At 39.2% G+C, this 22,459-nt stretch overlaps 1 protein-coding gene across 1 annotated transcript; it reads right to left on the bottom strand.

The window, feature by feature from the left end:
* Positions 1–20,119: 20,119 nt before the first annotated feature.
* LOC121988908 lies at positions 20,120–22,246 on the bottom strand. The gene is made up of 3 exons (XM_042542630.1): positions 21,480–22,246; positions 20,703–21,000; positions 20,120–20,495 (listed from the first exon to the last, which is right to left on the bottom strand). The coding sequence occupies exons 1-3, from the start codon at positions 22,158–22,160 to the stop codon at positions 20,473–20,475; spliced, it is 1,002 nt and encodes a 333-aa protein (XP_042398564.1). The 5' UTR covers positions 22,161–22,246; the 3' UTR covers positions 20,120–20,472.
* Between the last annotated feature and the right edge of the window lie 213 nt (positions 22,247–22,459).

Genomic DNA, 22,459 nt, shown 5'->3' with positions numbered 1-22,459 from the left:
TCCGGTGCCTCGAGCTTCATATAAAAGAAGGGGGCTTGATATCAACTTAGAATCCAAGATTTGTCGCTCGTGCATTACGCCACGAAAAGCTCTCCCGACTCAAGGTCGGTTTTGTTTTAATTCTATTGTTTCTTATCTCCCAATTCTTGTACTTAACTGAATATTCGAATTGATAGTGATTGCTCAACGAAAGTACATTGCAGATTTTGCGACGAAAGAGTTATTCATTACAGATTTTACAACTAATATTGAATTCGTTGCAAATAAGGATAGAGCCAGATTCAAAAGTATCTCTAGTTTATCGTCGATTATAATTAATATCATAAATTAATAAATAAATAAAATAAAAACTCACGTGAATATTAGTTTTCTAAAAAAAATGAACCAAGCGTTCGTGAACAAACTTGATGTTCAGCTTGGTAAAATATTATTTATGTTTGTTCAATATACACAAGATTAATTAAACAAACAAGCTTAAACAACTCATTAAGTTAAATAAACAAGCTTGAACACATATATGTTCAGCTCGTTAACGTTCATGAATAATATTTATGAACAACATTAACAATGTTCACAAACCATATTCATTAATAAAATTCTTTTCAATATGCTAAATAAATAATAAAATAATAAATTTAAATTATCAAGCTCAATAATTAATCAAACAACTAAAAGTTTCAAACAATCAAACAAACTTGAAATATCTAAACGAATCAAGCTCGAACCAAGCTCACGACAAGCTCGAATTGAGAGCTCAATAACATCTAAACAAATCAATTAAGCTCAAACCAAGCTTCAAACAAGCTCAAACTCATAAAAAATAAACCAAGTCAAGCTTCAAACAAGCTCAAACTCATAAAAAAATAAATCAAGTCAAGTTTGAACAATCATTTCAAAAGCTTGGTTCATTTTAAACTTGGCTCGGCTCGGTTACCTTATCAAACAAGCTTGAACACCCCAAAGCTCAACTTGACTCGACTTATTTATATCCCTACTCCTTATAACCTTAGAAATCTGCAAGATTTGAAATGAGTGCAATCTGAACTCTCTAGGTCGATTAGTGGATTTTGATCAAAACTCACTGATGAACCTAAGCTATTTGAATTTTTGTAAACTTATATCCATCTAGTAGAGTAGAGTTGAGTGAGAGAAAAATAGATATGGTGTCAAACATTGGTTATGATCAAGAAAAACTATGGGTCTAGTCTAGGGAGACAAGGACCATGTTGGACTTGTATTGGCGTAATCGACCTCTTGAATTTTGATGTTTGACTATATACCAATGTCGGGTCAGGTTGATTAAGGATTAATCAAAACATAACTTGATGTTTGGAAGAGTAAAGTCTAGTCAGGACTGTTGGTGCGGTTAGCACTAACGATTTAACCCAGGTTTTGATGAATGACAAATCAGGTTAAGTTAGTCTGTTGTTGTCTAACATTCTGATCGAGTGTGCAGGTCGAGTAGGAGTCGTCACAGGCTCCGAACGAAGTAAAATTCATTGTGTCCAATTTTTATTCCGTTGCGTACTTTTACACTCGAGTTTTCGAATCGATATTCACCCCCCCCTCTATCGAACGATCACGGTCCTACAAGGACTAGATAACTAGCAAGGTTTAGTCCTAATGGAAGGTTAAACAGGTGAGAAGTCTACTAAGTGACTAATCCTAACTTGAGGTTAGACAATGATAATGTTGGAGCAATATCCCTCAGGTCAAGGCTGACCTGGTTGACCAAGCTTTAGTCTTAGTTTGAGTTTCGATGTTTGACAATGCAGTTGTTCATTTGGGGAGATTGTTTAGTGCAATTCCCCTCTGATCAGGGTCAAGGTTGACCGGATACTTGACTGGGATGTTAGGCAGTAAGGAAATCATGGTGAGTGAAGCCAGGTGAAAAACCTGGTGAGTGAAGCCAGGCAGAAGGAAAGACCTAGTGAGTGAAGCTAGGTGAAAGTCCTGGTAGTGAAGCCAGGCAGAGGAAAGTCCTAGTGAGTGAAGCTAGGCAGTTGGAAATCCTGGTGAGTGAAGCCAGGTTAAAGTCCTAGTGAGTGAAGCTATGCAGTTGGAAGTCCTGGTGAGTGAAGTCAGACAGATGAGAAGTCCTGGTAAGTGAAGCCAGGCACGGGGAAAGTCCAGATGGGTCAAGGTTGACCAGACATCTGGTGGAAGTCCAAGTAGGTCAAGGGAGTGACCGGATCCTTGGGATGATGAGGAAAAGTCCAAGTGGGTCAAAGGAATTGACCGGACACTTGGTGAGGGAGTCCTAGCAGGTCAAGGGTGACCGGATGCTAGGCATGATGAACCAACAGGTCAAGGTTGATCGGATGTTGGTTTGGGGGGCTTGGGACTTGGTTTTGGGCAAAAACCAGCAGCTGGATCGATCAGCCGATCGATTGGCTGGAGCCCAATCGATTGGCCGATCGATTGGGGTGTCCCCGCGAGAAGCTTTCGTCCCGATCGATCGGGAGGCAATCGCGAGTGCACAGTAGCCTGCTGGATCAATCAGTCGATCGATCCAGAGGTCCCAATCGATCAATGGATCGATTGGAAAGCTGCGATTTGTCGCGACAAGCCCTGGATCGATCAACCGATCGATCCAGACTTTTCCTGCAGCAAGCGTCTTCTTCGGTAGAACTTACACGATTCATCTCCGATCCTTTTCTGCGTTTTCAGCTCTTCTCCACAGGGTTCTCACCGCCAGTTCTTGAAGGTTCTTTGAGGTCTTCCAAGTCAAGAGGCGGCTCTACAGCTGAGGAAGAAAGCTAGGGTTAGGGTTTTTCTATACCCATTGTAAGCTTTTGCTTGTACTTGTGTATCCTTTCCCTTTCTTCTTGTAGTGTGAACTTGTAGGGCTTCTCCGCCTTCGGTAGTTACCGAAAAGGAGTAATTTCTTAGTAGAGGGTGCGTGAGTAGGTGTGGATCCTTGGACTAGTCACCTCTTGTGAGGTGGATACTAAGTAAACCATCCTTGTTAGCATTGTGTAGTTTGTTTCTGTATTTTCCGCTGCGTATTTATGAAGAAACAAGCTGCAACGAGAACTGAGCACGCGACGAGCTATTCACCCCCCCTCTAGCTACTTTTCGGTCCCAACAGATAAGTCATAACTAGAAGTTAGGCAAGAGAGAAGTCTACTGAGTGACTAGTCCTAACTAGAGGTTAGACAAGGATAAGTCCTAGTGAGGGAATCTAAGCCCTAGTGAGTGAAGGTAGGTGGTGGAAGTCCTAGTAATTGAAGATAGGCAATGGAAGTCCTAATGAGTGAAGCTAGGTGGTAGAAGTCCTGGTAAATAAAGTCAGACAATGGAAGTCCTAGTGAATGAAGCTAGGCAACCCGTATAGGTAATGAGAAGCCTTGGAAGAGTAAAAACATGTGTGACCGATTGGTTTCTGGTCGACCATGTGAGATCGACCGGACCAGCGAATTCTTAATACTGCTAAACTATTTTACTTTACTATTTTATATTTATTGTGCTAACTATTGTTGTAGGTAAGTCTTAGTAGATCAGACACTAAGCAAGACCAAAGAAAGTCCAAATAAGTCTAGAGGACCAGATGTTTGGCAAGTAAATGGAGGTAAGCACTAGAGAAGAGAGATCTAGTGAGGATGAGTCCCAATGAGACTATAAGCACTAGTCTAGCTTAGAGCTATTTTAAAAGTCTAAGCTAAGATCATGAGTAGATCCTAGCCTTGGAAAGACTGAATCTAATTCATAAATCTTATTTAATTGTGTTAACTCTGTTTTACCGGGTATAGTTTGTTATTTGGACTAACGTATTTTGCAAGGGTGAAATGCATACTTTAAGCCTCGGCTGAACAGTGCTGGAGGCGCCCTGGACAGATTAGAGGCACCCTCACGCGTTGGTTGAAGGTGTCTAGTCTAGTTTGAGGTGCCCTCGCACCTGGGTTGGAGGCGCACTGGACTAGTTGGAGTCACCTTGGATTATGTTGGAGGCACCTTGGATTATGTTGGAGGCACCCTCGTGCGGATAAGCTATGGACTTTACGTGGATAAGCTGTGAATTTTTCGGATCTGATAAGCCTCAAAGGAGGCGCTTCAGAGCCGTTAGAGGCGCCTCCAATAAGCTTTAAAAGGAGGTCATGGGCAATTCCAAGTAGGGTTGTAAACAAGCCGAGCCGAGTCAAGTTGAGCTTTGGGGTGTTCAAGCTTATTTGATAAAGTAACCAAGCCAAGTCGAGTCAAGCTTAAAATAAACCAAGCCTTTGAAATGATTGTTTAAGTTTGGCTTAGTTTATTTTTTATGAGCTTGACTTTGTTTGAAGTTTGGCTTGAGCTTAGTTCGTTTAGATGTTATTGAGCTCTTAATTCAAGCCTGACTTGAACTTAGTTCGAGCTTGGTTCGAACTTGGTTCGTTTAGATGTTATCGAGCTCTCAATTCAAGCTTGTTTGATTATTTGAAATTTGTATTTGTTTGATTAGTTATTGAGCTTAATAATCCAAACTTATTTGTTTATTATTTATTTATTTATTTAGTATATTGATAAGAGTTTTATTAATGAACATGGTTCGAGAACATTGTTCATGAACATTGTTTACTAAATTAACCAAAATTTTAGTTATCTTGTCATTTGTTTCAGATTTTTTGAGTTACTCTTCAGTCCAATTCTTTTTCTTGAAGAGTCCTCCTTGACCATCAATTGGAGCTTCAAATATCTACATTAAAATGAACCATTCTTCAATGTTCATTGTGAAGAAATTCTCAACCCTAGCTTTCCATTGGTCGAATCCTTCTAATTCGAAGAGTGGAGGTGTTCGTATGTCATATCCGAAACCATCTTAGAAATCCATTTAAAGTTGATCTCCTCGATGATAAGTCTTTTGACTTGTTGAAAATTACGGCTTCAACTTTCAACTTCTTCTTCTTTCTTTAGCTCCTGCTTCTTCTGATGATTAGTCCAATGAAGAGTGGTCTCGCTTTGATACCATTTGTTAGGACATGTAAAGAGCTAGAGGGGGTGAATAGCTCCATTCACTTCTTCAATAATGATTTACAGTGGATACTTGAAGTGAAGATCTTTACAATGCTAACACTCTTTATTTTACTTGGTATTCATCTTCTTGAGATGACTAATCTAAGAGTCCACTCTCCTCACTCACAAATGCACTATGAAAACTTCCTTCCCGAAGGTGGAGAATTCTCATACAAGCTCAAGCATGAGAAATACAAACAAGAAACTCAAACTAAGTTACAAAAGAAATGGAAAATAATTTTACTACATGAACTTTGCTTTACTTACTCTTTTCTTGCTTTAGATTGTCTTTTGGTGGTGGAAAATGCAGCAACACTTCTTCTTCAAGCACCCAAGAATTGGAGGTAAAAATTCTAGATGAAGTCCCCTTTATATGGACGTTATTCGACCTGCTTTTCGCCTCCTAATCGATTAAATTTTCTTCCCAATCAATTGTTACATCATCATTCGACTGTTTAACCTATAGAACGATTCTTTTTTAAATTCATAATCGATTAGTGAGTCATACTAATCGATTTGGCATCTTTTAATTGATTGTCCCAATTGATTCAAAAGCTTTCTATTAGCAAGAAAAAGTAACCTAATCGACTGCCCAATCGATTCCCAAGTTCTCTATTCTCTCGCGACAAAGGCCTAAATCGATTAACCCAATCGATTAGGAAAGGCTCAATCGACTGTCTCAATCGATTCACCAAGCCTCTATTCTTCATGAAATATAGTCCAATTGATTAGGTACCTTCCCAATCGATTCAGCACTCTCGCGTGAAAGCCACTGTACTTTGCAAAAATTACACTCCAATCGATTGGATGGACCAATCGATAATCAATTAGGGTTAATTGATTAACTTAATTGATTGCCCAATCCTAACTCACTTGATCCGAGTCTAGGGTTCCCTTGCCCAACATTCGATCAACCATGACCTGTTGGGATTTTCCATTACTTAGCATTTGATAAACCTTGACCCGTCAGGACTTTTTCACTAAGTGTCCGGTCTTTTGTGACCCATTTGGACTTTCCCTTCTCAACTCTCGTTGGATTTCAGATCACTAAGTGCAATTCTCTTTAATCCACTTAGATTTTTGTAATATACCAAAAATATAATAAAAATTTAAATATAATTTAAATGTGACATAATTAAATTATTTAAACAAAAATAAATATTTTTAGTGGATAGTTTATCAAGAAATAAGTTTATATAAACTTTTAAAATTTATTGGAATTTTTATAAGAGTCTTTTTATATTCAATGGAGAGAAAAGGGTTAAAAGATAAACGCTCTTTGGAATACCTATTTAAATGAGGAATTGATTGATTTTAAAATTAGGTCTTTTATTATTAAACCCTAAGTTCAGGATTGTGGCTGCCTCCTCTCGCACGCCACGATGGTGTTGTGCGCATGAGGTATCCCCTTGGATGAGTCTAGTGACTAGCGTATGAGGTGTTGCCACAATGAGATAGGTATGAGGTTTGAATCTCGGCAAATTAAGTCGAGGTAAATACTTCTCTTATGTGCTAGTCATTATTCCAAAGGCTATTAGCCGGCTATGATTTACCTCCTCCGTGTTGACCTTGGGACGGATTGATGGAGGCGCTAGGGGCAAGCGTATTCGCCTTTTGCCACAACAATGATGCTATGCGCTCGACCACCGGCGTTCTTCCTTCATGCCGTCCACCGGGGAACCCCTCCTCTAGCCATCGAGAGCAGCCCTACCTCCCTATGAGCATCGGTGGCAGTCCATCGCCACACTAGCCTCCTCCGCCGTTCATCTCTCGCGCACGCACAGTGTTGTTTGCCGCACACAATCAACGGGCGTTGTGACCAGTGATTGGCCGCCGGCTGCTCCGCTGTCCTCCAGAGCAACCAAGATCAGTGCCCCCATCTTTGGTCCTCTTCCCTCCGCCGCTGAACGCCTCGGCCCCGAGCTCGTGCGTTGTCGCCTACTGGTCGCGGATCTTCCTAATCGCTGCGATGTTGCTGCAGCCGCCAACCGCCTATGCAACCAGTCGATCCTGCCATGCTGGCGTAGCAACCATATTCTCCCCTCTGCGTCGTTCTATCATCCACAAGCTCGTGGCAGTGCTTCGCCACATGGACGATCTGCGTCGCCCATGCACACGCTCGGCCACCTTCCGCCGCAAGCAACCAATAGTCGCACACCTTCTCGTTGTGATAGCATGCTGCCCCTGCGAAACCATCGCCACCATTCCTGATCCCCACTGTTGCAGCCTATAGTTACTCGACTAGGTGCCATTACTGGCCACAGGAAATCACATGGGAAGAGGTAACTGTAAGGTTTTATTGAATTTGGATAATTGGGTTAATACTAGGTTTCATATGACTAATTATTTGATCATTGATTAAATGATTTATTCATTAAATAATTAATGGGTTGACTAAATGAAAAGGATTATTAATTAGTTAATAAAATGGTTTGGTTAATGAATTTATTGATAGATAACTGATGATGACGGGATGGTCAATTTAGTTAATGATCATAGTTTATATTGATTTAATCTTTGATGATTAATCACTTGAACTGATAAGATAGATAATAGAATAATTAATTGTATCTGATTCATTAAATCCATTGATTAACTAGCTCACTAATTGTTGTATTTAATTAACATGTTAGTTAATTAAATTAATGGGTTGACTAATTGATAAATTAATTAATTAATAGGTTGATTAATTAATTAATAGACTGACTAATTATTTGTAGATTAATTAATCAATAGGAGGATTAATTGGTTATAGATCCTTAGATATTCTTCTTGTCATTACATGTAGGTTCAAGTTCGAGACTGACAATTTGAATTGAAGATGATTAGAGAGATCTACAATTGAGGTGGGTAGATCCTGCTTATCTTCTTGATAGTTTCGATTATAGTGCATGATTATTTACTGTCATATTTTGATGAGGTTACAGTTACTCGCTTACCTTAAGTTAGTCCTATATCACTCCTAAGTTTGATATTTTATTATTTATCTTAATATGTTGACCTATTATTGATAGCTATGTTGTTATGTTTGATATTCATGATTGTGTTTATAAATATGCATGATATTACCATACCATAGTATAGGAAGTTGAATATTCTGCTAGATCCCTTGATAGATGATTTGAGTTTGTATTTATTGTTGGGATGATCATACCGTAGTGTAAAATATCGAGTATCTGGCTAAACCTTTGTTTGTTATTTCATACCATGGTGTAGTATTTTGAGTATCCTACTAAACCCTTGGTTGATATATCCTATCGACCATTGTCTCCCATTTATAGTTGAAAGAGTCGTCAACGACCGTTAGTATATCCTTTATTTGTTATTTCATACCGTAATGTAAAATATCAAGTATTTGGCTAAACCTTTGTTTGTTATTTCATACCTTGGTGTAGTATTTTGAGTATCCTACTAGACCCTTGGTTGCTATATCCTATCGACCATTGTCTCCCATTTATGGTTGAAAGAATCGTCAGCGACCGTTAGTATATCCTGTCGACCATTGTCTCTCATTCGTGGTTAAGAGAGAGAGAGAGTCGTCAGCGACCATTGGTATATCCTGTCGACCATTGTCTTCCATTCGTGTTGAGAGAGTCGTCAGCAACCGTTGGTATATCCTGTCGGCCATTGCCTCCCATTTGTGGTTGAGAGAGTAGTCAGCAACGGTTAGTATATCTTGTTGACCATTATCTCTCATTCGTGGTTGAGAGAGTCATCAACAACCGTTAGTATATCCTGTCGACTATTGTCTTCCATTCGTAGTTGATAGAGTTGTCGCGACCGTTAGTATATCTTATCTCTCATGCGTAGTAGAGAGAGTCGTTAGTGACCATTGGTATATACCTTGTCTGCCCACAGGATCATCTGTGGTAGAGTGTTCTCCTGCAGACAATGACTAGTAGCATACCCTAACTGCCCACGGAACCATCCGTGGTAGAGTGTTCTCCTGTAGTAAGTGATAGGGGAGCCAAATAGCTACCTCATCTTGTCCCCCATGAGACTATTCGTGGTAAAGTGTTTCTCTTGTAGTCAGTATTTGTTATGTGCTTGCTATATGCCGGTCATATATTTATTCGTACAAGTTTAGATGTACTGTATGTAATCCCGATTTGTTGGTTATACTAGATTGAGCAGGTTAGTGAAGTGTTATATTATTTATTATACTTTTGGTTAGTTGGTGATTACGTTGAGGCACCTACGTTCGTTAGTAAGTATTTTACTTGAGACTGCATTCTTTGATCTCCTGACAATATATTATTCATGCGTTATTTTTTTCTACCCACTTAGTTGTTGTACTCACTACTGTTGGAAGATCGGTGGCCGGCTTGAAGGGGGGTTGGATAGACGGCACCCCCAAATACTCGCTTCCTACGTATTTGTTAGCACAGCGGAATACAAACAATACAAATACAAATACGAAAGCTAAAGACTAAGAATGAGAAAGACAAGCAAACCAATTGACACGTTCGTTTACGTGGTTCGGAGATAACTTGCTCCTACTCCACGGCGTGTCCATAAGGTGCACGATCCCTCAATCCGTCGGTGGATTAATCCCCGGAAACTCCGGCTAGCACAATCCTCCTTGTCGGTGGAGAAACCTCGCCACAACTCGATCAAGAGCACTTGGATTGTTAGGGCACTAGTTGACTACTAATTAGAGGTTACCCACCACTAATTTCGTCAACTCTAACCAAGCTCCCAAACTTTGGTTATATAGGTCGCGGGTTGAAAACCCCGCCTACCAGTCGACTGCCAAAACATGCAGTCGACTGCCCTCAGTGGAAATTCGACCGTTACATCCCAACGGCTCGATTCCATACGAACAGAGACATTCTGTTCGCTGCCAGTCGACTGCCCCAGTCAACTGCACCAGTCGACTGCTAAAACATGCAGTCGACTGCTACAGTACTGCTACAGTGAAACCCTAAAACTAGGATTTTACTCCGAGTACAATCTCTCATGCACTCGTACCCTCACCCTTATGACTCATTTGACACTTCATTTGCAGCTTTGACCTCTTGCCTTCAAGCCTACTTCCTTTGGCTCTCGTCCCTCGGATGCATTCAAGCCCGCGGCTCGTCCCCAATGTCATCCTTCGTGTATGCCTCGAAGTCGCTTCCCTCGGCCCTTGTCCTCGCTGCCTTGTCCACGGTCCCTCGGATGCTCCATCCTTCACCGGACCCGAAGCCATCAACCTGAGTCACATGTGTATCTTGCAAACCTGCACAACTCAAATACACATATCAAATACAAGGGTGAACCTAAATTAAACCCTTTGCCCAAACACCAAAACACATGGTCACACGGACCATTGGGATTGCTCCAACAATCTCCCCCTTTTTGGTGTTTGGCAATACGTTTAAGTTAGGGAAAACAAATAGCAAAACAATATGCTAAAAACAATTGGACTTACGTTGCCAAGGCTACACACTTGGACTTACACCGCCGAATGGACTTACGTTACCAAGGCTACACACTTGGACTTACACTACCGAATGGACTTACGATGCCAAGGCTACACACTTGGACTTACAACGCAGAATGGACTTACGATGCCAAGGCTACACACTTGGACTTACACTGCCGAATGAAAAAAAATAATGTAACATGCATTTGAACCTATCCCAAGGCTCCCCCTACACCTATGCTCCCCAATGAGCTAGGATTTTCACAACAGGCTTTTTAAGAACCTATCCCAAGGCTCCCCTACACCTACGCTCCCCAATGAGCTAGGTTTTTTACAACGGGTTTTTTAAGAACCTATCCCAAGGCTCCCCCTACGCAAAGGCACTTTCAGGTTTTCCCAACTAAACCTTACTTCTCCCCCTTTACCTAACATCCAAAAAGTTCTCCAACAATATCCCAATTGTTGAAAACTTGTCATTCCAATTGACCCTAAACTCGTGTGTTTATCCCCCATGGATTTCATACACTTGTATGAGTTGACTTGGTCAAAATTCAGTGCTGAAGACAATTTCAGACTGATATCAGTCGACTGCAAGAAGTACCAGTCGACTGGTCACCACTAGCTGAGCGAACAGAATGCTTCTGTTCGCTGCCAGTCGACTGGAACTTTTAGCAGTCGACTGGTGCAGTCGACTGCTAAAACTAGCAGTCGACTGACACAGTTTTTCATCCTTTTTCAACATTTCTGACCCAATTTCAGAAATACACCAATAATTCCACAGACCTCCAAAAATCCCCAAATTTTGTGGAGAGGTCTGTTTTACCCATGTCTACTTGGAAAAAATACATTAAAAAATGTATCTATCACCACCCCAAGATTGACACAAAACTCAAAACTAGCTAAATGGTTCAATTTAACCTTAACCTAAAGTCCTAGTTTTGGCTTCCTCTTGATGTATTTGCCCATACTAACCCACAATGCATCTCTAGCATTGGTTTATATGACATCTATACATCCAAAATCAATTATCATGCTATATGACCCCAATGTCATATTTCTAAGCATGAAACAAAACTAAATTGTGCCAAAACCCTAGGTTTGAGACTCAAGTCCGTCTCCAAACCACTTGGCACATCCCATGACCCCTCTAGACTCCCAAGTAAAACTCACCTGAGATCCATTGGCCATGGGTCCCAATTTGACTCTTAGAACTCCCCCTAGAGCCCTTAACCTTAGCCACCTCCCTAGGTGACTCATCCACAATGACTAGGCCACATTGGTTCACCTCCGGTGACACTTAGCCTACAAACCTAACTTTCTTAACCTTGGACACTTTGTCCTTGATTAATTTATCCTTACCTTTAAATGGCTTTCCCTTGCCATTTATTGGTTTCTCCTTGCCATAGTCATATGCCACCCTAGCATAAGACTTTCCCTTAGCATTAGAGCCACTAGATCGGTATCCCAAACCCGATCTATCATTGTTGGGTCTTTGGCTACCCAATACCATACCTAAACCCTTAGATCCAACATTGAATCTTTCTAGGGTTTTCTCCAATTTATCAAGTTTTGCCTTCAAAGCTTGATTTTCCCTCTCTAAGCTCCTAAACCTAGAGTCAACATGTCCACCATGGACATTCCTAGACCTACCCTTTCTAGGCATGTGTCTCCCCTTCTTGGGATTAATACCTTGGGTCTCCTTAGGTCTACTATTTCTTTGTTTATCATGCATTGGTCTTCTAGGATTTTGATCTACAATTACCCTACTCCTATCATGATATTTAAATCCAAAATTTTGCATTGCTACATGATGATAATCATTATTTCTAGCATGCATAGAAGAATGAAAATTCGAATTAAATTTTAAACTAGGATGTACCTCCCTTACCCTTGAGGCTCCCCCTTTACTCGAGCTCCTCTTCTTCTCCCATTTCTTTAGATGTGCTAGCTTCTTAATTTCCCCCTTCTTGGGACATTTGGTGTGGTAGTGACCCTTCTCCCCACACGTGAAGCACACAATGCGCAATCTCCTCCTTTGGGTTTCTTCTTTCCTACAACTCTTGTTAGTGTTTAAATTAACTTGAATGAGTTTAGGATTTACCTTCTTCTTACCCAATGGACATCTACTCTTGTAGTGTCCCTTCTCATTGCACCCGAAGCAAATGATGTAATCTCTTGATTTTGCTTCGGTGGAGGTGCTCACTAGGTTGACCACTTCCAAGACCTCCTCTTTATTCTCTTCATTTGTCTTGGATTTTTCTTCAACCTTTGCGGATGTCTCCTCATCCACACTAGTGGATGACATTTCTTCATCCTTCTCTTTCTCCTCGGAAGTTGAGTGCTCTTCACCTTCCAGTTGCTCCTCTTCTACTTGAGCTTCTTCATTCGTTTCTTCGGATTTTTCTTCTTCTTGTGTAAGCATAGGTTCTTCCCATTGAGTCTTCTTTATCTTGCTCCACAAATCATGAGCATTCTTGTATTTTCCTACAAGGCTCATTACGTCATTAGGCAAAATATCAATTAATATAGATATTACCTTGTCGTTTGCCTTTGATCGTGTGGTTTGCTCCTCCGTCCATTGTCGTGGTTGGAGCTTCTTTCCTTTCTTGTCCTTCGGGACCTCGAACGGTTCCTTTACCACCATCATGGTGTCCCAATCCGTATTGAAGAACACCTCCATCTTCATCATCCAATATGTGATGTCCCATAAGTCTCTACCTTCAAGCTTTGGTGGTTCTATCAAGTCGGTCATCTTGTGCTTCCTTGGCGGTTAGTCTAACGGAGAGCGTCCTAGCTCTAATACCACTTGTTGGAAGATCGGTGGCCGGCTTGAAGGGGGGTTGGATAGACGGCACCCCCAAATACTCGCTTCCTACGTATTTTGTTAGCACAGCGGAATACAAACAATACAAATACAAATACGAAAGCTAAAGACTAAGAATGAGAAAGACAAGCAAACCAATTGACACGTTCGTTTACGTGGTTCGGAGATAACTTGCTCCTACTCCACGGCGTGTCCGTAAGGTGGACGATCCCTCAATCCGTCGGTGGATTAATCCCCGAAAACTCTGGCTAGCACAATCCTCCTTGTCGGTGGAGAAACCTCGCCACAACTCGATCAAGAGCACTTGGATTGCTAGGGCACTAGTTGACTACTAATTAGAGGTTACCCACCACTAATTTCGTCAACTCTAACCAAGCTCCCAAGCTTTGGTTATATAGGCCGCGGGTTGAAAACCCCGCCTACCAGTCGATTGCCAAAACATGCAGTCGACTGCCCTCAGTGGAAATTCGACCGTTACATCCCAACGGCTCGATTCCATACGAACAGAGACATTCTGTTCGCTGCCAGTCGACTGCCCCAGTCGACTGCTAAAACATGCAGTCGACTGCTACAGTACTGCTACAGTAGCGCTACAATACTGCTACAGTAAAACCCTAAAACTAGGATTTTACTCTGAGTACAATCTCTCATGCACTCGTACCCTCACCCTTATGACTCATTTGACACTTCATTTGCAGCTTTGACCTCTTGCCTTTAAGCCTACTTCCTTTGGCTCTCGTCCCTCGGATGCATTCAAGCCCGCGGCTCGTCCCTAATGCCATCCTTGGCGTATGCCTCGAAGTCGCTTCCCTCGGCCCTTGTCCTCGCTGCCTTGTCCACGGTCCCTCGGATGCTCCATCCTTCACCGGACCCGAAGCCATCAACCTGAGTCACATGTGTATCCTGCAAACTTGCACAACTCAAATACACATATCAAATACAAGGGTGAACCTAAATTAAACCCTTTGCCCAAACACCAAAACACATGGTCACACGGACCATTGGGATTGCTCCAACAACTACCCCTTGCTTTTCCTTTGACTTTCAGGTTAGCAGATAGAGGAGGTATTGTGTTGCTCAAAGGTCCTGGCTGCCAGTCCCACTCGAATTGGATTTCTATTTTAGTTGTTCGAGTTGTTTTATTCTTATATTCCGCTGTCACTATTTATGTTTTCTTTACTTTATCGAATCGATAAAGTTTTATTAAAATGGTATAATTGTTTTGGTTAGTTTAATATGATCACATGTTCATGCATACATACACGCATTGCTATTTGTGACTTGGTGTTATTATATTACATTGGTGTTTTATGTTGACTTGAATTGGTTCGATATCGTATTTCCTATCTTGTCGCTAGGGGTACTGTCTGATTTGACAGACAAGTATACCCTCGGGGCGTGATAATTTTCCTTTTTCCTAATCTAAAGTTAAGACTAGTCACTCGGTAGACTTCTATCCTGCCTACCCTCAGTTAAGGTTTTCGGTTGTTTAATAGTAGTTAGAGCTTTCCATTGTTAACGTGTGATCCTCCTTGATTCACTTAGACTTTTCTTTGCCAAACCTCAGTTAGGACTAGTCACTCGGTAGACTTCCACCCTGCCTAACCTCAGTTAGGACTTTCCTCTACTAACATGTGATTCTCCTTAATACACTTGGACTTGCCTTTGCCTAACCTCAGTTAGGACCAGTCACTCAGTAGACTTTCACCCTACCTAACCTCCAGTTAAGACTTCCCGTTGCCTAACCTTCAGTTAAAACTTCTCATTATCTAACATCTAGTTAGGACTTTCTTGAACAAGTATCTGGTTCTCCTTTGACTTGACTTCTCTCTTACATATTATTAAATATCGAAACTCAAGCTCGAGCTAACTCGAACTTAGTCAAACTAGTTAATTTTGACCCAAGAACGATTACACCAACACAATATAGGCATAGTGTAGGGAGACTTGGACCATGTTGGGTCTGATCTTAGAGCAAATCAGGCCCAACGCGGTCCTAATCTCTCCCTCATATCATTCTAATTGTATTCTTTAATTAACATCAAAGTTTGACATCACATCTATATTTCTTTTACTCAATTTTGCTGGATAGTTGTAAGTTTATAGAAATCTAAATAATTTAGATCTATCAATAGATATTGGTCAAAATTTACTGATCGAAGTTCATGTATTATTTATCTGAGATCTCGTGAATTGTTGAGATTGTAAAGAGTCTAAAAATATCCTTCATTATTTATTTCAGGTGTTCCAAAATTAAACTTCTATGAGTCATGTAAAGGAAAAAAAAAAATGGAAAGTGTAATTTAAGTTACGTGTGAATAAGAAAAGAAAGAAATTAAAAAGTAAGTTTAGCGAGAAGGATTAAAATGAAAAGATCAGATAAATTAGTGGGTCTTTGGTGCCTTTTTTTAGTCAATTTGCATGCGTTTTTGAGCTATTCCCCTTAAATCGCTTTTGAGCTATTCCCGTTAAGTAAATCAACTATGAATCAATCAAAAATTTTTTAATAAAACTACTTGAGACGATAAAATAACGTGATTTAGACACGTACCGGTGGCTCACAATGGAAAAAAAAGGAGGGTATGTGTCGATACTTGAGAACAACTTTAAGGAACTCTGGTCAATCTATTTTGAACAAAACATATTACAGCCAATTCATAGATGAGTAAGGAACACGCTGCCTATCATTTCGTTTTCATAAAAAAAAATAAAAAAAATTGACAACTTGGACAATGGACAAAATTTGTGGTTCTCAGGGGAACGCCTACACAGCTGGCCTATCATTCCGAGCTGGGTCACTATCGAACAAATTGCTTAAAAATGTATTATCCTGACAAGTTGAGTCTGAGAATTCTCAGCTTGCCTATGGACATTAGGCATATTTTTATTTTCTTTTGATATGGTATTCATATTAATTATCCTATCCAACAAAATTTATCCTAAATTTTCAAAAAAAATAAGATAACTATAAAATTTTTACATCAACTATCCTATCTATTCTCTAAATTTAACATTTATAAATGATTCTTCTATAAATTTAAGAAATGAATTTCATTCCCTAAATATTAGACAAGAGAGAAAAAATAAGAGAGCTGATATATGATATAATAAAAAGTGGATATCCAAATTAATAAAGTAACTTTTTATCTTAAATTATACATTTTAGATTAAAAAGCTAGTATGGATGCTCTAAGTAGGGATAAGTAAAAGATCGGTTAATTCGTCGACCAAAGTTAAAATTTGGATAAATTATCTTAAACTTCCTGCATTCAAATTCAACTTCCTTCTCAGACTCTGAGCCAGAAAAATTTTATTCTCACTCTCTGCATGTAAACTTATTTTTTTATTTCAACTCCGTAATGTACACCGATTTATATAATTATCTTTATTTTTTAGATATAAAATGTTTAAAATGAGATATAATTCCTTCTAAATACAATACATTTCAACAAAAATCTAGTATATTTTCTATTAAATTGAGTACGATTTTTTTCGCATGACCAATTAATTGATATACTTGATTCTAATTAAATAGTATTGAATTTAAGAGGAATTATATCATTATTTTTAAACCAAAATCCCTCGTTATTTTTTATAGGTACAAAGAGTCTAAAATAAAATATAATTTCTTCTAAATTTAGTATCATTTAAATAGAATCGAGTATATTAATCGATTAGTTAGGTAAAAAAAGAGTCGTGCTTAATTTGATAGAAAATATACTATATTTTAATTTAAATATTGATGCAAGCCCAACCCATATTGAAGCCCAATATGAGTCTTCAAATTTCAAATGGACATAACTTTTGACTCGATACTTGAGACTTGGGACTCGGAATCAAGCTCTATTTGTTGTCACGTAAGCATAATTCAAAAACCTATATTTGGACACTTGGTGAAACCGTGACCATCAAATTTTCAGCCCCAAAGTCTGCCATTTAAACCCTTTTCAGGGCTCTTTGCTATTTTTGATAATTTTTTATTTTTTTGGGTATTTAGGGTAATTTTCATATTTTTGATATTTTTTAAAGAGGATTTATCTTGATCCGCGTCTTGATTTGAGTTAAGATAATTATTTTTTTCTTTTGAGGTAAAAATCTATTTCCTTTTTTTATAAGATTGAAATTAAAATCTATTAATTATAATTTCTTTCCTTATTTGAGTCTTAGGTTGGGTTTATATAAGAGTCATGTTTAGATGTTGAGGTTCTAGTTTTAATAAAAGGTTCCCTTCTTAGAGGTCCCTCTTCTTGTTTTCTCCTTAATTTTTCTCTTCTCGTCAGCCCACAAGAAAAGTTTGACATGGGGACTGAGGATAAAGTTGAGTTTGCTATTAGGGATTTTAGGGCAATTTGCACTTAAAATTTTGATTCGATTAATTTGAAATTTAATTTTTTAAAATATCAATTATTTTGATTAAATTGGTTCGGTCTCGATTTTAAAAATTTAAAATCAATTAAACCAAATTTGGCGATGTTCAAAAAGGAATCAAGTGTTTAAAATATTAATTTCGTAATTTATGATTCTCTTCCGAGTATCAATTTAATCGAAAGTTTGGTTATTTCAATTTTTGACTGATTTAATTGATATTTTACCTATTCAGTTCTTTCAATTTTTGTACGAAAATTCGACCGGTTCAGCTAGTAAAAAAAAATCAATTTGTTTCGATTTCAATTTAAACGATTTGGTTGGTTCCATGCCTTCTATCTTCTAAATGCAACATGATGCATCGTTTCTCATTGTGTTGAATTGGTTTCTGAGATTTGTTTTCATCCATTGCATTGTTGAAAGAACAATAAATTTTAGGGGGCGTTTGATTCTTTCCTAGGAATAGGAATCGAGATAGGAATCTTAGTATTGTGGAATGAGTATGAGTATAAATATCACTTTTAAAAGTAATATTTAGTCAGTTGAATATTTTCTATTGGAACAAATTAAAATTTTCTTTTTTACCCATAAAGGAAAATAAGAAAAAAAATTAGATATGAGAGAAAGTTGAATGTAAGAGAAAAGTATGACGAGAGAGAAAGTATGATGAGAGAGAAAGTGTGATGGGAAAGAATGAAGAGAGAAAAAGTGCGATGAGAGAAAATGAGAAAAGAGAGTGTGATGGGAGAGAGAATGATGATAGAAGATGAGAGAGAAAATATGATGAGAGAGGATGAAGAGAGAGAAAGCGCCATGAGAAAAAATGAGGAGAGAGAGTGTGATGGGAGAGATTGAAGAGAGAGAAAGTATGATGAGAGAGAAAGTGTGATAAGAAAGAAAGTGTGATGAGAGAGACTGTGATGAGAAAAAATAGAAAAGCGAATGTGATGGGAGAGATTTAAGAGAGAGAAAACGTAATGAGAGAGCAAATGTGTTGAGAAAAAAGGGAGAGAGTGTGATCGGAAAGATTGAAGTGAGAGAAAGTGTGATGAGATAGAAAACATGATGAGAGAAAGTATAATGAAAAGAAAGATAAAAGAGAGTGTGATGTGAGAGATTTAGGAGAGAAAAAGTATGATGAGAAAAAAAAGAAGAACGAAAGTATGATAAGAGATTAAGAAGAGAGGAAGTGTGGTGATAAAATGAGGAGAGAGAAAATATGATGAGAAAGAACAAGGAGAGAGAAAGTGATATGAAAGAAAAATTAAATAAATATATTTTGATATTTAATATTAAGGAGGACAATTTTAGTTTTGGGTCAAGGGTACTTTTAGAATAAGGAAATATTTTGATTGTTGAAAATAGAGTAATGACTCATTGAAGTCTTGAAGAGGGGAGACATAGGAATGAGTCATTACCCAATTATAAGAATTCATTCTCTTATTTATATTTTCATTCATATAATCCAAATATCAACAATGACAATCAATGATTACTATTCTCATTTTTCATTCTTATTCCCGTATATTAAACACCCCCTTAACTCTAACTTTGGATACATGTGAAGATGGCAAAGGGTTGGACAGAGTATGGCAAATTGCATACTGACAAACTGCTATAAGTTAATTATAGTGGCCAATTCCAGTAATATGGTTAGCGTCACTTTAACAATCTGTGATAAATGATTGGAATCACTAATTCCCTAATCTGGGTTGTGGCTTCTGTTGAGTTTTAGAATATCCATAGTATCGGCATCAGCAAGTCCCTCATCGACTCGGTCTGCAAGGGGTTCGACGAGCTTGAGTATTATTTGGATCAAAATATATATAAGTAAATTTAAATTACGCATTTTGAATAATTTTAATAATTTATTTTGCCTTATGTCCTGCAATATTTTTTATCTCGAAATGATTGATACTCACTCACCATGTCCTTTCTACTTATAATAAGAAGATTGTTTCAGATAAATTCTTCCGTTTTAGATAGCCCATCAACATTAAAAAACAATAAAAAAAAATTATAGGATGACAAAATGTAAAAACTCTGTTAGCAATTCTGAAATTTAAATTTATTACGAATCAATCAAGATTTTTGTAAAAAAAAAACCTACTTTAGACAGTAAATCAATTACGGTGACTAATTGACCATCCAACCCTACGAAATTTTTTTACCCTACAATCAAAACAATTCGGAAAATGCTCACATTAAGCAGCCCATTAACCCTGGCCAACTGCCAAGATCTCACTCGCTCTGTGTCGTTGAATTCAATAACAAAGGTGCATGTGTCAATCCTCACAGGGGGCAGCAACTTTAAGGAAGTCTAATTCACAGCCATGCATTACAAATGAGTAACGAGCACGCCGCTTATCATTTCCTTTTCAACAAAGAAACTTGATAACTTGGACAAAACTTTATTCTTATCAGTGGAACACTTGCAAAGTGGGTTTGAGAAGGGTCATCATCCGACAATTTGCCATTACCAAAAAAAAAATATAATAGATATGTGCAAGCAATCCAAATTCAAATCCTCTGTCTTTCGGAACACAAAATCAAATAAACTCAGAAAATTTACTTGGTACAAAGTGCAACTTTTCCTATTTCTATCCACCATATGCTAGTATCTAGACGTCCAGCATAATATACAAAATATATCACACATGTATACAGATATATTCTTTTCAAAACCATATACATAGCTAAAATGTAACACAATTTCTAACTATTCTTTCTTCCTTCCTTAGATGTCAATGGAATCGTAGATGAAGCTAATGGTATGAGCAGACTTTTCCAGTTTTCTGTAGCTCTGTGGAAGTTATTGAAGAAAAAATGGCACATTTTGGAAAGAATGAAAAGGCAAGAATAGTCCCCAAATCTACCAGCGATTCTTTCAGATATCGAAGCTCCTACCAACTGAAACGGCCCCAAATTAAAAACACATAATGTTAGAGTTTGAGATAGGTGAAATAAGATAGATATATAGAGTCCAAGCCTGGAACAGATAAATTAAATTCAATTGTGGTAATTATTTGATGAGCTAGAGGTCTAACGTAAATAGGTTCATCACCAAGAAGCATGGCATAACCATAATCATACCGCACAAAGTTTAGAAGTACTCACAACTAGAATCAGCATCCACCACGACAAGCCGCATTGCTCTATTGTTTGGTGGCAGGTGTAAATAAATAGGACTGAGGTTGTGTTTTAGTGGGTGGCGAGTGCACACAATTATATCGTCGATCATCGTCAACTTCTTCAACAGTAAAGTCAACTCGGGTACACTTGTTCCCACAAAAGTCAATGAAGGCCATTCCTCATGGTCATCCACATTGCCACGGTCATCCGCTACAGAGTAGTAGATGGTCCGACCAAGTGAAGGTGCTGGGACAGGAGCTGGAGCAGCAAGAGAAGGAGATCTCTGCAAGAGTACAACGGCTCTACATCAAATGTTTGCTTCTAAAACAGACAATAAATTACCAACAATCGTGAGGCCTGATAATTTAGGTCTCAAATAGAATAGAATAGAATACAATAAAAATAGAGGAAACAAAGAGTACTTAGACTGAATCCAACAAGAAAATTGGGGGGAAAAGAGAAAATTTTGAGAAGTGACAATTATATAATTACAGATAAAAACCCTAATAATTCAATATTAGAAAAGATGATGCGAGCCAAAATATTTGTTCAAGGTTCATAAACATTGGAGATGAACCAAAATTTGAGCTTATGAACTTCAACGTTTCAAAGGTTTGTGTGGTTAAATCATGCCCCAAAATTCCAGTTTTTTTTTACATAAAAAAATTCAGAGATAAATTAACAACTAGAAAGGGGAAAAATCGATGAAGAAACATTATCACTAATAAATTGACCTAAATATGTACAGGATAAGGGCCGAACCTGTGAGGTAGACGATGGTGGAGAGTGAATGGCGTTGGCGCGAGGAGAAGAGTCGGCCATGGAAGAAGAGGTCGATGATGAGGAGACTTCGCGAAGCTCATCCGGATCAGAAGGCCCAGAAGGTGAAGAAAAGTCTTCGGCAAAAGGACGGGGAGGGGAAGAGGGCGGAGACGGGGGCCGCTTTATGGAGACAGCCGGCGCACGGGCGGGGGCGGAGGAAGATTGGATCTCGACGACGTCAACGTCCCAGAGGACCCAATCCTGGGTGGCGGTGTGTTGGGGGAGGTCGTGCGTGACAGAGTTGCGCCAGGGCGGGAGGCTGCCGTTGGCGCGGAGGAACTTACCGGTGTGGCTCTTGAGCTTGACCTGGAAGCCCTCTCGGATGGGCTCCCATTTAAGGCAAGGAGGGTTAGGGTCGAGGGAGGGGAATAATTGGAGCTGGACGACCTTCTTGCCGGTGAAGCCGAGGAGGAAGTGTTCGGCGGAAGCGGCTAGGTATCGGCCGTGGCAGCTGCGGAGGCGAAAGGTGGGGCAGTCGGGTAGGAACTCGACCTCCCAGCGGGCGCCGGGAGCGGAACCGTTGCGGCTCTGCGTGACGTGCTCCTCGTCCTCGTCGGCCTTGAGGTACTTCCCGTGGTAGCTACGGAGGCGCACGGCCTTAGCGTGGTCGAACAACTCCATGGCAGCGAAGGAGGAGGAAGAGGAGGAGGAGGAGGAGGAGGAGACGGCGGATAGGAAGGGAAGCAGTCAAGCAGCAGAGAGGTTTTAAGAAGGAGAAGACGACGGATCCACTAGCTACGCACGTGCCTTCAGGTTTTTCATTCTTCCAGTTTAATTTTGTTTTCACAATTTCTTTTGCAAAATTCCTTCACCTTTATCTGCATTTTCAAAACAGGCCCCAGAGTTCCTAGATTATCAAATAACCATAAAAGTTTTAAAATAATTACCGCCCTTATGTAGGTTCAATTCTTGTCGTTTAA

The sequence above is a fragment of the Zingiber officinale genome, chromosome 6B (genome assembly GCF_018446385.1).
Source record: "Zingiber officinale cultivar Zhangliang chromosome 6B, Zo_v1.1, whole genome shotgun sequence".
In the NCBI taxonomy this organism is placed as follows: domain Eukaryota; kingdom Viridiplantae; phylum Streptophyta; class Magnoliopsida; order Zingiberales; family Zingiberaceae; genus Zingiber; species Zingiber officinale.
The sequence above is the reverse complement of the archived record's forward strand: the minus strand, read 5'-3'. Positions and strand labels throughout refer to the sequence as shown.